This window comes from Schistocerca piceifrons, chromosome 1, assembly GCF_021461385.2.
Source record: "Schistocerca piceifrons isolate TAMUIC-IGC-003096 chromosome 1, iqSchPice1.1, whole genome shotgun sequence".
Classification (NCBI taxonomy): Eukaryota; Metazoa; Arthropoda; class Insecta; order Orthoptera; family Acrididae; genus Schistocerca; species Schistocerca piceifrons.
Window position 1 is genome coordinate 1220671744 of NC_060138.1, and position 15567 is coordinate 1220687310.

Genomic DNA, 15567 nt, shown 5'->3' on the forward strand with positions numbered 1-15567 from the left:
ATTCGTTTCGGAATATCGTTTCTACGTCTTCCGTTAACTATACGTGTATAACATTATGAAGATAATTAATAACATTTGTGAAATACAACTTTGTTTGCGGAAAACATAATGATGTTCGAAGTCGCCAGTTTTTCCACGACAAACGACTTTCAACAACTTATTATATGCATAATTGTTGTATATAAGCGCTCGGGTTCGTAATCCGAAGGTCGCCGGATCGAATCTCGCGCCATGCAACTTTTTTTTTAGTATTTGTTTTTTGTAATTCAAATATATATATATATATATATATATATATATATATATATATATATATATATATATATATATAGAACTTCGGGTTCGTAATCCGAAGGTCGCCGGATCGAATCTCGCGCCATACTAAAAAAAAAGTTGCATGGCGCGAGATTCGATCCGGCGACCTTCGGCTTACGAACCCGAGCGCTTACCGCTGCGCCACGGCGCTATACAAAATTAGTAATCGTAGAGAGTATTTCACAACAACCGTTTCTTTTAACTGTCGATTTTCTCGACAACGGCTGAGAAGTGCATCTTGGTGCTTTGCCACATTACACCTCTGGCCATGAGCTTTTATTATGCGCAGTATGAATCGAATCTGAATTTCACAATTGGCGGCCTCCCCTTGTTAGTGTAACTTGTTTTCCTGTTCCTTAAGGAAGCGATACGTAGGAGATTATAGTATGTTCCTAGATTCGCCGTTTAAATTTTTTTATTGAAACTTACTGCGTAGGGCCGGCCGCGGTGGCCGTGCGGTTCTGGCGCTGCAGTCCGGAACCGCGAGGCTGCTACGGTCGCAGGTTCGAATCCTGCCTCGGGCATGCGTGTGTGTGATGTCCTGAGGTTAGTTAGGTTGAAGTAGTTCTAAGTTCTAGGGGACTTATGACCTAAGATGTTGAGTCCCATAGTGCTCAGAGCCATTTGAACCATTTACTGCGTAGGCTTTCACGAGATAATTTGTTCCTGTCTTCAGACATTTGCCAGTTGCGGTTCTTTGAGCATCTCTGCGACACTCTCCCAAGTATCAAACAAACCTGTGACGTGATCATGCGAGCTGCCCTTCTTTGTGTGCGTTCAATAAGTCCTGCTTGTCTTAATTTGGTGCTGGTTCCACACCCTTGAGCAATATTCTAGGAAGGCTCTCACCAGGGATTTGTAAGCAATCTTCTTTGTAGACTAATAGCACTTCCTTAGTATTCTACCAATGAACCTAAGTCTGCGACTGAGGCTTTATGATCGTTCCATTTCACTGAATTCGTAGGATGACATTCTTTATATCGCGTATCCCTTGAATATGAACGACACAGAACTACAAGTTGTCTAATGAGCGTAATACTGCAACGAGCTATGGATTACGCTGTGTGGCGTAGTGTTTACCTTCACTAGTTGGTGTGCTGCGAATCTCCACTTCAAACTCGATCATCAGCAATTATTTTTTATTTAGCATATATTTTCGCTCGTGGTCTTGCGGTAGCGTTCTCGCTTCCTGCGCACGGGGTCCCGGGTTCGATTCCCGGCGGGGTCAGGGATTTTCTCTGCCTCGTGATGACTGGGTGTTGTGTGTTCATCATCATTTCATCATCATTGACTTGCAAGTCGCCGAAGTGGCGTCAACTAAAAAGGACTTGCAATACGGCGGCCGAACTTCCCCGCATGGGGCCTCCCGGCCAACAATGCCATACGATCATTTCATTTTTATTTAGTAATTATGATTTCAGGAATGCTCTTGGACCGTCTTACGTTTGTAATGTGTGTATGTTCTGAAATATTCGATATTTATATAAATAGCTGCACTCTTCTTCCAGGAGTACAGTTACGCTCTGGCTGTAGGTTGGTGTCGGTACTGATCATGCTTTGAGAACTTCATTGACTCTGCCTTCGGATTTGGACTCGATTGTGGTTTCGACGTGATAATATTTTCCTCATACGCACAGCCCGCCTTCCGACTGCACTGTATTGCCTTAGCCTGGGGAGATATAAATACGTCGCCGGTCGTCCGGGACGGCGGCGCCTTTAATGTTTGGAGAAGCTATTCCTGGCGGACACTCCACGCCGCCCGTCACTACTGGGGGAGGGTGCTTTCAACACAGGGTCCCGGAAAGCATACCCTGCGCTTCCGCTTGCCAGTCCGCAGGATATACTTTTCTCCCTGTCTCACCCATGCTGCTATCTACACAGCTATTTTTAATCCTCAATAACGTTTACTGAATTGTCAGCACAGTTAAAGAAAATTTGTTGCGGGTTGCTTGGGTAACTTGTTTAAGGCATACAGTGAAATCGAGGTAGCCTTGTGTGCTATATTCTAAACTAGACTGTTCATCAAAGTTTTCCAGATATAGAAATATATTGAGAGCTTTGCATATAAAATGCTAAAACAACACAAAAGGCTGAGGCTGATACAGTAAGAATAGGTGTGATACTTAAAATGCGAGTAATGAAGAGTCTTATGTTGTTGACGTTGGACCATGATTTGGAAACAGCAACTGTTCGTGATATAAAGACAAATTAAAACAATTATTTCTTTCAGTCACCTTTATTGCCTTTCACGGTCTCTTTCGCGGGTTTTCAGGTGGTTCAGTGGATAACATTACAACATTTTTAGAAGTTTCTCAAGCGTAGTAACTATTATTGTCATCATCAGTGAGTAAAATTATAAAGACTGGATTTCTCAGACCATCAATCCGGTGCAGTACCCAATAATTATGCTGAAATATGTGCACATTTCTATCGATGTTCCGCAGTATCGACTTACATCGCACTCTGTGTCTATATACACCCTTACGTAAGACAGAATTATCCCTATTTTTGTTTTGCAAACGATTTTTCTGAATCACATATGTAAAGAGTACAGTGATGAGATTTTGAAAACTAAGACTAAAGTCTGGAACAGGATGTAGCCCGAAAGAAAATTATTCTGTGAAACGTGATTTTGGAACATCTACATCTATAGGACTCTACTGCAGTTCACACTTAAGTGCCTAGCAGACGGTTCGACGACTAGACCGTTCCACTCCCGAAGAGCGCGCGGTACAAATGAATCTTTCCGTGCGAGTTCTGATTTCTCGTATTTTATCACGATGATCATTATTTCAAATGAAGCTGGGCGTCAACAAAATAATTCCACGTGGCTGGGGAAAGTTGGTGATTGAAATTTCGTGAAAAGATCTCGCCGCAAAGCCTTTGTTTTAATTACTGCCACCCTTGACTCGCGTATCATATCCGTGTTACTGTCGCCCCTGTTTCGCAGTGATACAGAACTAGCTTCCCTTCTTCGAACTTTTTCGATGCCCTCCGTCGATTCTGTCTTCTAAGGATCCCATACCGCGCAGTCAATAGTATCTGGTAAGAATCCAGTAAAGAGCAGCACTTTTCCAGGTCAGAGCGAACAAGCGTTGTGTAGGCAGTCTCTTTAATATGTGTGTTGAATCTTCTATGTGTTATTGGCCAATAAAACGAGGACTTTGGATCGCCTTCCCTGCGACACGTTCTGAGTGATCTTTTCCGTTTAAATTGTTCGCAACTGTAATCATTAGATATTTAATTGAATCAACAGTCTTTGTATTTGTGTGATTTAACGTGTAACCGAAACTTAACGGATTACTTTTAGTGCTTATGTGGATGACACCATATAGTTCATTATTTATAGCCAGTTCCACTTTGCGCACCATAAGATATCTTGCCTGAATCATTTTGCAATTGTTTTCGATCTTCTGTTGACTTTACGGGTCGGTAAGCCTCAGTATCATCTGCAGAAAATCTAAGAGGACAGCTGAAGTTGTCTCATAAATCGTTTATACAGATTAGGATCAGTAGAACGCACATAACACAACGTTGTGGAACGCCAGAGATCACTTTGTTGTACTCGACTACATTCCACCAGTTACTACGAACTGTGACTTTCTGACGGAAAATCACAAATCCAGTCTCACAACTTAGACGCACGCACGCAGTTTGATTAGACATCTCTTGTAAGGAAAATGTTAAAAGCGTTCTGGAAATCTAAAAGTGTGGAATCAGTTTGCATCCCCTGTCGATAGCAGTCGTTAATTCGTGTAAGTAAAGAAATGGTTGTGTTTCACAAGAACAATATTTTCTGAGACCGGGCTCACTAACTGTCGATAGATCGTTTTCTTCGAGGTAATTCATAAGTTCGAGCACAGTGTACGCTCCAAAATGCTACCGCAAACTGACGTCAGAGATATGGATCTGTAATTCAGTGAATAACTCCCAATTTCCTTTCTTGAGTATCAGTGTGACCTGTGCAACTTCGAGGTCTTTAGATACGGATGTTTCGTCGAAACAACGATTGTATATTATTGCTAAGTATGGAACTAGTCTATCAGCATACTCTGAAAGGAGTAGAAATCCAACGGCCTGAGGTTCGAGTCTCGATCCGGTACACATTTGTAATCTGCCAGGAAGTTTCAGATATAATACTTATTGTAAATGTCGTGTGACTAGGGCCTTCCGTCGGGTAGACCGTTCGCCGGGTGCAAGTCTTTCTATTTGGCGCTACTTCGGCGACTTGCGCGTCGATTCGGGTTGAAATGATGATGATTAGGAGAACACAACACCCAGTCCCTGAGCGAAGAAAATCTCCGACCCAGCCGGGAATCGAACCCGGGCCCTTGGGATTGACATTCTGTCACGCTGACCACTTTTTTTTGTTTTTTGATTTTTTTTTTTCGCGAGAAAGTGCTCTACCAACCTTTTTTTTCCGATTTGACGCCACTTCGGCGACTTGCGTGTCGATGGGTATGAAATGATGGTGATTAGGACAATACAACACCCAATCCTGGAGTGAAGAAAATCTCCGACCCAGCCGGGAATCGAACCCGGACTCTTAGGATTGACATTCTGTCACGCTGACCACTTTTTTTTTTTTACATAATGGTGTAACAATATCAAACATAAACTGCTTCTAGCATTCTTTTATATATATATATATATATAAAAGACGGTGACCTTTATAAAAGAAAATACACTCCTGGAAATTGAAATAAGAACACCGTGAATTCATTGTCCCAGGAAGGGGAAACTTTATTGACACATTCCTAGGGTCAGATACATCACATGATCACACTGACAGAACCACAGGCACATAGACACAGGCACCAGAGCATGCACAATGTCGGCACTAGTACAATTTATATCCACCTTTCGCAGCAATGCAGGCTGCTATTCTCCCATGGAGACGATCGTGGAGATGCTGGATGTAGTCCTGTGGAACGGCTTGCCATGCCATTTCCACCTGGCGCCTCAGTTGGGCCAGCGTTCGTGCTGGACGTGCAGACCGCGTGAGACGACGCTTCATCCAGTCCCAAACATGCTCAATGGGGGACAGATTCGGAGATCTTGCTGGCCAGGGTAGTTGACTTACACCTTCTAGAGCACGTTGGGTGGCACGGGATACATGCGGACGTGCATTGTCCTGTTGGAACAGCAAGTTCCCTTGCCGGTCTAGGAATGGTAGAACGATGGGTTCGATGACGGTTTGGATGTACCGTGCACTATTCAGTGTCCCCTCGACGATCACCAGTGGTGTACGGCCAGTGTAGGAGATCGCTCCCCACACCGTGATGCCGGGTGTTGGCCCTGTGTGCCTCGGTCGTATGCAGTCCTGATTGTGGCGCTCACCTGCACGGCGCCAAACACGCATACGACCATCGTTGGCACCAAGGCAGAAGCGACTCTCATTGCTGAAGACGACACGTCTCCATTCGTCCCTCCATTCACGCCTGTCGCGACACCACTGGAGGCGGGCTGCACGATGTTGGGGCGTGAGCGGAAGACGGCCTAACGGTGTGCGGGACCGTAGCCCAGCTTCATGGAGACGGTTGCGAATGGTCCTCGCCGACACCCCAGGAGCAACAGTGTCCCTAATTTGCTGGGAAGTGGCGGTGCGGTCCCCTACGGCACTGCGTAGGATCCTACGGTCTTGGCGTGCATCCGTGCGTCGCTGCGGTCCGGTCCCAAGTCGACGGGCACGTGCACCTTCCGCCGACCACTGGCGACAACATCGATGTACTGTGGAGAACTCACGCCCCACGTGTTGAGCAATTCGGCGGTACGTCCACCCGGCCTCCCGCATGCCCACTATACGCCCTCTCTCAAAGTCCGTCAACTGCACATACGGTTCACGTCCACGCTGTCGCGGCATGCTACCAGTGTTAAAAGACTGCGATGGAGCTCCGTATGCCACGGCAAACTGGCTGACACTGACGGCGGCGGTGCACAAATGCTGCGCAGCTAGCGCCATTCGACGGCCAACACCGCGGTTCCTGGTGTGTCCGCTGTGCCGTGCGTGTGATCATTGCTTGTACAGCCCTCTCGCAGTGTCCGGAGCAAGTATGGTGGGTCTGACACACCGGTGTCAATGTGTTCTTTTTTCCATTTCCAGGAGTGTATTTCTGGGAAACGTAAATAAGTGGACCTTTTTTTTACATAATAATGAAAAAAAAAATCCTGCTTCTGTCAGTACAAAACAATAACGGACCACGTTCCTCTTTTGGGCGCGTACCTCGCTAATCCCGTTATACCTCGCGTCGGTGTCGGGTATGTCTTCACGTGTGGTGGTGGATCCCCTTACTGTCCTGGTCCTTTCTTGTTCTGATAAATATAGACAATAATTACATTCTCCTATCCGGGACACCCCAACTGGGTGGGGGATCAAGCAAGGCACTCCCTAAAAAATTTGCGTAATATGTTCGATATCTCGGATGTCTCATAAGCTGTGAATGATGTTCTTGTAGTAAGGCCCAAAAGTCGAGCACATCCTTACTGCCGTCTCGGAAAAGATAACGCACAGTCAAACCTCGAATCCAAGTCACTGCGTTTGTCTTTGTTCGGGGATAATATGTCGTATCTGGGAGAAGTAGTATCCGTGGTTCTATTGCTTGCGGCCCCACTCGAAGGAGGAAGGCGATGTTCACTCAGCTACCGGGGGCGGAGATAATACTTATTGTAGCCTAATGAAAACATGTAAATAATGCCTAGTTATAGGAAAACTTGTTACGGAAAATAAGAAACATATCCCTCATTTACTAGCACTTGTTCTCCATATCTTTGCGAATTTAGTCCTCTTAGCGTTCCCAGAGATTGGAGGTTGATGCCGTTACTGGCAAACAGCAGCACCACATGAAGACGACCGCAAGTGTGACGTCCCGAAGCAGTGAGTCATAGGAATTGTTCGGCAAAATAAAAGCAACTTCCTACAAGTTCTCTCTTGTGTTCGTGCCTCGGCAGTGTAGTTCTCAATGGGCCTCGTGTTTGCCGTCACAGTCGTGCTGCGACGTACGAGCACCGCTGTTCAGACGTTGCGCTGTATCTCACGACAGATTGCTATCGCTCGTGCTGCTCCCGGGGACTTGAAGTGTATCTGATGCCTCGTTGCTTGCTCCGCCGCCGTGCAGAACATCAAAGCGTTCTCCAGGAGCGTGGGGGACCCCGTTCAGACCGACCCACAGGAGTTCCGTTCGCGACCGCTCACGGCTTGCCTGTGCGCCAGCACGCTTCCTTTCTGTAGCTTCGCTTATCCCTCCATCACCGGACGTCACCTGCTTCTTCCGCAGGATGCTGCGTGTCTCTCAAGGACAGTCACTTTGCGTCACCGATTAGCATTCCGTCGATGCTTTTGCCTTTGCTTTTCCCACATTTACATACATACTTGACAAACTATTACATCACTGCTAGTTATTTCCTTCCCTAAGAGGAAAACAACTGCCTATAGGCCTCTGTAGTACCCGCCTTTGTGGCTGAGATCGCAGTTGGCGGCTGAGATCGCAGTTGGCTCGGTAGCTCAGCGTGTTCGGTCAGAGAGTTAGCTCCCCTCTGTAATAAAAAGCTGAGTTAATCGATCAACAACGAACTTAAACTGATGTCTTACGACGTCCGCCCCAAGCAGATGCAACGAACGAAAGCGAACAAAAATGAGATAAAAATGAGATTTTTTAAAAAAAAAAAAAAGAGAGAGAGAGAGAGAGCTGGCTGGTCTCGGTAATAAACAACTGACAAGGGAACCTCCCCATCGCACCCCCCCTCAGATTTGGTTATAAGTTGGCACAGTGGATAGGCCTTGAAAAACTGAACACAGATCAATCGAGAAAACGGGAAGAAGTTGTGTGGAACTACGAAAAAAATGAGCAAAATATACAAACTGAGTAGTCCATGCAGAAGTTAGGCAACATCAAGGATAGCGTGAGCTCAAGAGCGCCGTGGTCCCGTGGTTAGCGCGAGCAGCTGTGGAGCGAGAGGTCCTTGGTTCAAGTCTTCCCTCGAGTGAAAAGTTTACAGTCTTTATTTTCGCAAAGTTATGATCCGTCCGTTCATTGACGTCTGTGTTCACTGTAATAAGTTTAATGTCTGTGTTTTGCGACCGCACCGCAAAACCATGCGATTAGTAGACGAAAGGACGTGCCTCTCCAATGGGAGCCGAAAACATTTGATCGCAAGGTCATAAGGTCAACCGATTCCTCCACAGGAAAACACGTCTGAAATATTCTATACGACACTGGTGACGGCATGTGCGTCACATGACAGGAATATGTTGTCGACCCACCTAACTTGTACACTTGGCGAATGGGTAAAAAGATTCTTCCACCTTGCCCGATTTTGGTTTTCTTATGGATGTGATAATCACTCCCAAAGAAATGATGAAAGCATAAGAGTTTGTCACGTAAACTGTAACAAATGAATGGAACAGTTTCACAGTCGGAATACATCTCACGTATTTAATGCACTCTCGTCCAAAGTAGCGAACACTCAACTGCCAGCCAGGGAGCCTCGTTAGCGGGAATACTCTCTCTTCCGTGCGCTGTAGTCGACTGACGTCGAGTGTTTGGATGTTTGTTTAGGTGTAGCGTCCCCATACTACGGCGCAGTTACCTCGCATCGGACGGACAGATAATAATTGTCTGAAAATAAAAAGTTAAACTTTTCACTCGAGGTAAGACTTGAACCAAGGACCTCTCATTCCGCAGGTGCTCACGCTAACCACGGGACCACGACGCTCCTAAGCTCATATAATCCTTTATGTTGCCTATCTTCTGCATGAACTACTCAGTTTGTATATTTTGCTTATTTTTTTCACAGTTCCACACAACTTCTTCCTGTTTTCTCGATTGATCTGTGTTCAGTTTTTCAAGGCCTATCCACTGTGCCAACTTTTAACTAAATCTGAGGGGGTGCGATGGGGAGGTTTCCTTGTGAGTCAAGGAATCAACAACGAACTTCAACGGGTGTAATGTGACGTCCGCTACGACCAAGTCAACGAACAATAACGAACAAAATGCAAGAAAAAAAGAACAACAAAAAGATCGCAAACGCACGTTTGTGCGGTGACGCTTGCCTCACAGTCAAGCCGGTTCGAATCCTGGTGGTGGAAAATTTTTACTGCCAGTATTCGACTGCTAAGGGGAGGAGAAGTGGAGGCGTCAAGTTCCTGACCAGCAATCTTTGCGCCAACCAATGTCCTAGATTAAATTTCCAACGTTCTCCGCAGTGTCTCATGAAGTGTGGGCATGTGGAACTGTTGATCACCCGTCGAATGGGGCGTTAAGCTCGGCCGCTTGTTATTCGAGAGCAGGGTGTGTGCCGACACCGGCTTTCACCCTATTCCTTCACCCACAACAACACAACGCCACACGAGCATTCATCGCAATCCTCCATACAGCACAGACACATACTTCACTACACCTGGCTAAAAGTCAGGTTACTTTCAGAACATGCTGTTATAATAGCTCCATACTTAACAACCATATACAAACGGATGCTCGTCGAAAGATTCGTACCTAAGGACTGGAAAGTTGCACAAGTCATACCAACACCCAAGAAAAGAAATACGAGTAATCCACTGAATTACAGACCCATATCACGAATGCCGATTTTCAGTGATATTTTGGAACGTATACTGTGTTCGAACATCAAGAATCATCTCTCAGGTAACGGTCTATTGACACACAGCGCGGATTCAGAAAAAATCGTTCTTGTGAAGCACAAGTAGCTCCTTATTCCCGCGAAGTAATTAATGTTATTGACAGGCGATCTCAGTTTGTTTCGATATTTCTAGATTGTTTCGATATTTCTAGATCTCCAGAAGGATTTTGACACCGTTCCTCACATGATATTTCCAATCAAACTGCGTGCCTACGGAGTATTGTCTCAGTTCTGCGACTATATTTGTGATTTTTCTGTCAGAAAATTCGCCTTCATAGTACCTGACGTAAAGTCATCAAGTGAAAGAGAATTAGTATATGGCGTAATAGGCCCTCTGCTGTTCCTGATCTACTTAAACGATTTAGGAGACAATTTGAGCAGCCCTCTTAACCCTGTGGCGCGTAGCGTCCACTACATTGGACACCTGTTAATGGTCGCTGCTTTGGCATCTTCAAGCAGTCCTGAGACTGCAAATGCACACAGTTCACTGCAATGGGCACTCCCTACTGGAGTTGTGTCCTGCATGCGTATTCAGCCTCACGACTGATTGAAAAAGCCAGTGAATTGACCATTAAAAGTTGTCCACTGCAGTGAAACTCATGCGCCACAGGGTTAAATTGTTTGCAGATGATGCTGTCATTTACCGTCTTGCAAAGTCATCACATGATCAAAACCAATTGCAAGTGATTTAGGCAAGATATCCGTATGGTACGAAATGTGACAGTTGACTCTAGATAACGAAAAGTGTGAAATCATCCCCACGTGTGCTAAAAGGCTCCCGTTAGATTTCTGTTACACGATAAATCACACGAATCTAAAGGCTGTGACTTCAACTAAACACTCAGAGATTACAACTACAAATAGCTTCAACTGTGGAGACAGCGAACCAAAGACTGCGATTTATTGTCAGAAAGAAAATGCAAAAGATCTATTAAAGAGACTGCCTATATTACGTTTGTTCATCATCTTTTGGAGTTGTATCCGCATCAGACAGGATTGACGGAACACATCGAAAATTTCAAAGAAGGGTAGTTCGTTTGGTATTGTTCGTTTGGTATTATTGCGAAATACGGGAGAGAGTGCCAGGGATATGGTACATCTACATCTACATCTACATTTATACTCCGCAAGCCACCCAACGGTGTGTGGCGGAGGGCACTTTACGTGCCACTGTCATTACCTCCCTTTCCTGTTCCAGTCGCGTATGGTTCGCGGGAAGAACGACTGTCTGAAAGCCTCCGTGCGCGCTCTAATCTCTCTAATTTTAGATTCGTGATCTCCTCGGGAGGTATAAGTAGGGGGAAGCAATATATTCGATACCTCATCCAGAAACGCACCCTCTCGAAACCTGGCGAGCAAGCTACACTGCGATGCAGAGCGCCTCTCTTGCAGAGTCTGCCACTTGATTTTGTTAAACATCTCAGTAACGCTATCACGGTTACCAAATAACCCTGTGACGAAACGGGCCCTCTTCTTTGGATCTTCTCTATCTCCTCCGTCAACCCGATCTGGTACGGATCCCACACTGATGAGCAATACTCAAGTATAGGTCGAACGAGTGTTTTGTAAGCCACCTCCTTTGTTGATGGACTACATTTTCTAAGGACTCTCCCAATGAATCTCAACCTGGTACCCGCCTTACCAACAATTAATTTTATATGATCGTTCCACTTCAAATCGTTTCGCAGGCATACTCCCAGATATTTTACAGAAGTAACTGCCACCAGTGTTTGTTCCGCTATCATATAATCATACAATAAAGGATCCTTCTTTCTATGTATTCGCAATACATTACATTCGTCTATGTTAAGGGTCGTAGATTGGGATGGCAATCATTAAAACATAGGCGTCTTTCGTTGCGGCAGGACCTTCTAATGAAATTTCGGTCACCGACTTTCCTCTCGGAGTGTGAAAATATTTTGTTTGTGCCCATCTACATAGGGAGAAATTATCATTGTAATAATATGAGAAAATAGTGGTTAGCACGGAAAGATTTAAGCCAGCTCGCTGTTTGAAAGTGGTATAGTATGGAAATAGCTGGAAGGTGGTTCAAATGGCTATGAGCACTATCGGACTTAACATCTGTGGTCATCAGTCCCCTAGAACTTAGAACTACTTAAACCTAACCAACCTAAGGACATCACACGCATCCATACCCGAGGCAGGATTCGAACCTGCGACCGTAGCAGTCGCGGGGTTCCGGACTGAGCGCCTAGAACCGCTAGACCTCCGCGGCCGGCGAAGGTGGTTCGATGATACCTCCATCAGACAGTTAATTGTGAATTGCAGAGTAATCATGTAGATGCACATGTGGAGATCGCATTTCATACCAGGTCGGAAGAAGGCAATCGTAAACCACGTCCACTTGGACCTTGCCCAGAAGGGCGGTGTAGGATTGCTCCCCTACGTTCATTCCCTCAGTTTGGGGCTTCTTTGATGTGCAGCGGTACGATTTCCAGTATCTCTTAATTTGTTTGTGCGGTCCTTACGCAAGAAAAACGGTGGAGGCAGTAGAATCTTTCTGCAATCTGTTGCAATTGCTGAGTCTCTAAACGTCTTTGATAGCGCTTGGTAGAAAGATCTTCTTTCTTCGAAGGATGCCCATCCAAGCTCATGGAGAATATACTATCTCTATCGTACTGAAATAGATTAAATGACTAAAACGAATGGGTCGAGGAGTTGACATAAGTGAAGAGGCAAAGACAGGGAATGTCAACAGTGGAAACCGTTGAAATACGCCAAGTATGCATTGTGATGAACAACCACGGCCAGCTGAAAATTTATACCAAACCGGGACTCAAACCGAATTTTTTATTTATTTATTTTTTTTTCGCAGCTTACCAGTCTTGTGCATTGAATGTATGTGTCGAAGGTGAATATAAGTGTCGAAGGTAAAATCGTCGCAGTTTATTACATTTACCAGCTATCAAGTAAAGTGACGTGAACCATAGTGGTAAAGCGTACAGACCGTCGGTCTTCCTGAATGTCGCGAGTAATTCACGTCATAACGATCTTACTTTAAATGACAATTCTGTTTTCTGACGCGATTTCTTCGATGGTGCCCTCCCCATACACGTCACAACTGTTTCAAACTGCCTCCGCTGCCTTCACTACGGCGTTAAATCCAAAGCGACGAAAATGTTGCAAACGTTATACACTTTCCGTATGACGCCATATTTTCTAAAGCTTAAACAACAGTCCTCATAGCCTTCAAATAATCTTATGGAGCATCCAGTGGACCTGAGCACCTTACCAGTGATTCAGTCTTTCATTGTCACCGAGCTGCCCACGTATCGTTTCCTAGCACAGACACACAGTTTCTCTCACGGTGTGGTTGATGACAACAGCACTAAAACATTCGATACATTTCCTTTCTGCAGCTGAGAATATCCTCCTGTTACCGGCCGTCACCTGCTTCTACCGTAAAAGGCTGCGTGACCATTCATTTCAGCAGTCATTGTTCCCACAAGGCCCCGTAAGCGATTGCAGCGGGAAGACCCCATAATTCATAGTGTTATAGAACGTATCCTCTGCCAAGCACTTCACAGTGGCTTTTAGAAATCTGACATATACAGGGCTATTACAGATGATTGAAGCGATTTCATAAATTCACTGTAGCTCCATTCATTGACATATGGTCACGACACACTACAGTTACGTACAAAAACTCATAAAGTTTTGTTCGGCTGAAGCCGCACTTCATGTTTCTGCCGCCAGAGCGCTCGAGAGCGCAGTGAGACAAAATGACGACAGGAGCCCAGAAAGCGTATGTCGTGCTAGAAATGCACTCACATCAGTCAGTCATAACAGTGCAACGACACGTCAGGACGAAGTTCAACAAAGATCCACCAACTGCTAACTCCATTCGGCGATGGTATGCGCAGTTTAAAACTTCTGGATGCCTCTGTAAGGGGAAATCAACGGGTCGGCCTGCAGTGAGCGAAGAAACGGTTGAACGCGTGCGGGCAAGTTTCACGCGTAGCCCGCGGAAGTCGACGAATCAAGCAAGCAGGGAGCTAAACGTACCACAGCCGACGGTTTGGAAAATCTTACGGAAAAGGCTAAAGCAGAAGCCTTACCGTTTACAATTGCTACAAGCCCTGACACCCGATGACAAAGTCAAACGCTTTGAATTTTCGGCGCGGTTTCAACAGCTCATGGAAGAGGACGAGTTCAGTGCGAAACTTGTTTTCAGTGATGAAGCAACATTTTTTCTTACTGGTGAAGTGAACAGACACAATGTGCGAATCTGGGCGGTAGAGAATCCTCACGCATTCGTGCAATAAATTCGCAATTCACCAAAAGTTAAGGTGTTTTGTGCAATCTCACGGTTTAAAGTTTACGACCCCTTTTTCTTCTGCGAAAAAAACGTTACAGGACACGTGTATCTGGACATGCTGGAAAATTGGGTCATGCCACAACTGGAGACAGACAGCGCCGACTTCATCTTTCAACAGGATGGTGCTCCACCGCACTTCCATCATGATGTTCGGCATTTCCTAAACAGGAGATTGGAAAAACGATGGATCGGTCGTGGTGGAGATCATGATCAGCAGTTCATGTCATGGCCTCCACGCTCTCCCGACTTAATCCCATGCGATTTCTTTCTGTTGGGTTATGTGAAAGATTCAGTGTGTAAACCTCCTCTACCAAGAAACGTGCCAGAACTGCGAGCTCGCATCAACGATGCTTTCGAACTCATCGATGGGGACATGCTGCGCCGAGTGTGGGAATAACTTGATTATCGGCTTGATGTCTGCCGAATCACTAAAGGGGCACATATCGAACATTTGTGAATGCCTAAAAAAACTTTTTGAGTTTTTGTATGTGTGTGCAAAGCATTGTGAAAATATCTCAAATAATAAAGTTATTGTAGAGCTGTGAAATCGCTTCAATCATTTGTAATAACCCTGTACGTAGACGTAGAATTACATTACAGGAAATCTACTGCTGGTTGTAGCTTGTAGACTAGCGACGATATTGCTGTTTGTGGCTGGAAAGTGATTTGTTGTATGTTGTCCACAGGTGTCGCGTTTTAATTCACCGACGAAGAGAGAACCCGGAGAAGGAGAAGCAACTACATCATGCTCTGTAACACGTAAGTAACTGCGAATAGCCACAAATATTAAACAGTGTTAGCCATTTTAGCGTACCATTGATGTCCAGGGGGTTGAGTCATCGACAGATGTCACCAGCTGACATGGACCTGAGTTACAGAGCTGCACGTAGTTGTACCAGTAGGCGGCAGAGGTCAGCAGTTGGCGGACAGTGCTAGCAGTCGTAGTCAAAACAATGTTGTAATGTTATGTATGATTAATATTTAATGTATTTGCATAATTATAATTGTTTTATATGTGTACTAATTAGCAGTGTGAGTGTTGTATGAGTGAAGAACAGAAGTAATTGTTTTGTTTATTCACGAAGTACCAGTTAAACTATACAGGGGATTTACTATAATTTAATGTGCAGTCAGTTTATGGTACTAATAAATCGTGAGTAGAACACAAATTAATCGGGCGCCGTGTCTCCAAGTGTTAGTGTTTTTTTTCATCCAACGTGAACGGCTTCTTGTTTCTTGTTTTTTGTATCTCCATTTCTTGCCCGCCGTTTTTTGTA

General features: G+C 45.1%; 1 protein-coding gene across 1 annotated transcript in view; it reads left to right on the forward strand.

The window, feature by feature from the left end:
• The window catches only part of LOC124779529 (formin-like protein 14), a 189695-nt gene that overhangs the window by 80618 nt on the left and 93510 nt on the right, over nt 1-15567 (forward strand). The window contains exon 3 of the mRNA XM_047253717.1: nt 14977-15049. Within this exon, the coding sequence (XP_047109673.1) occupies nt 15036-15049 (14 nt within the window). The 5' untranslated portion in view covers nt 14977-15035. The remainder of the gene's footprint in view (nt 1-14976; nt 15050-15567) is intronic.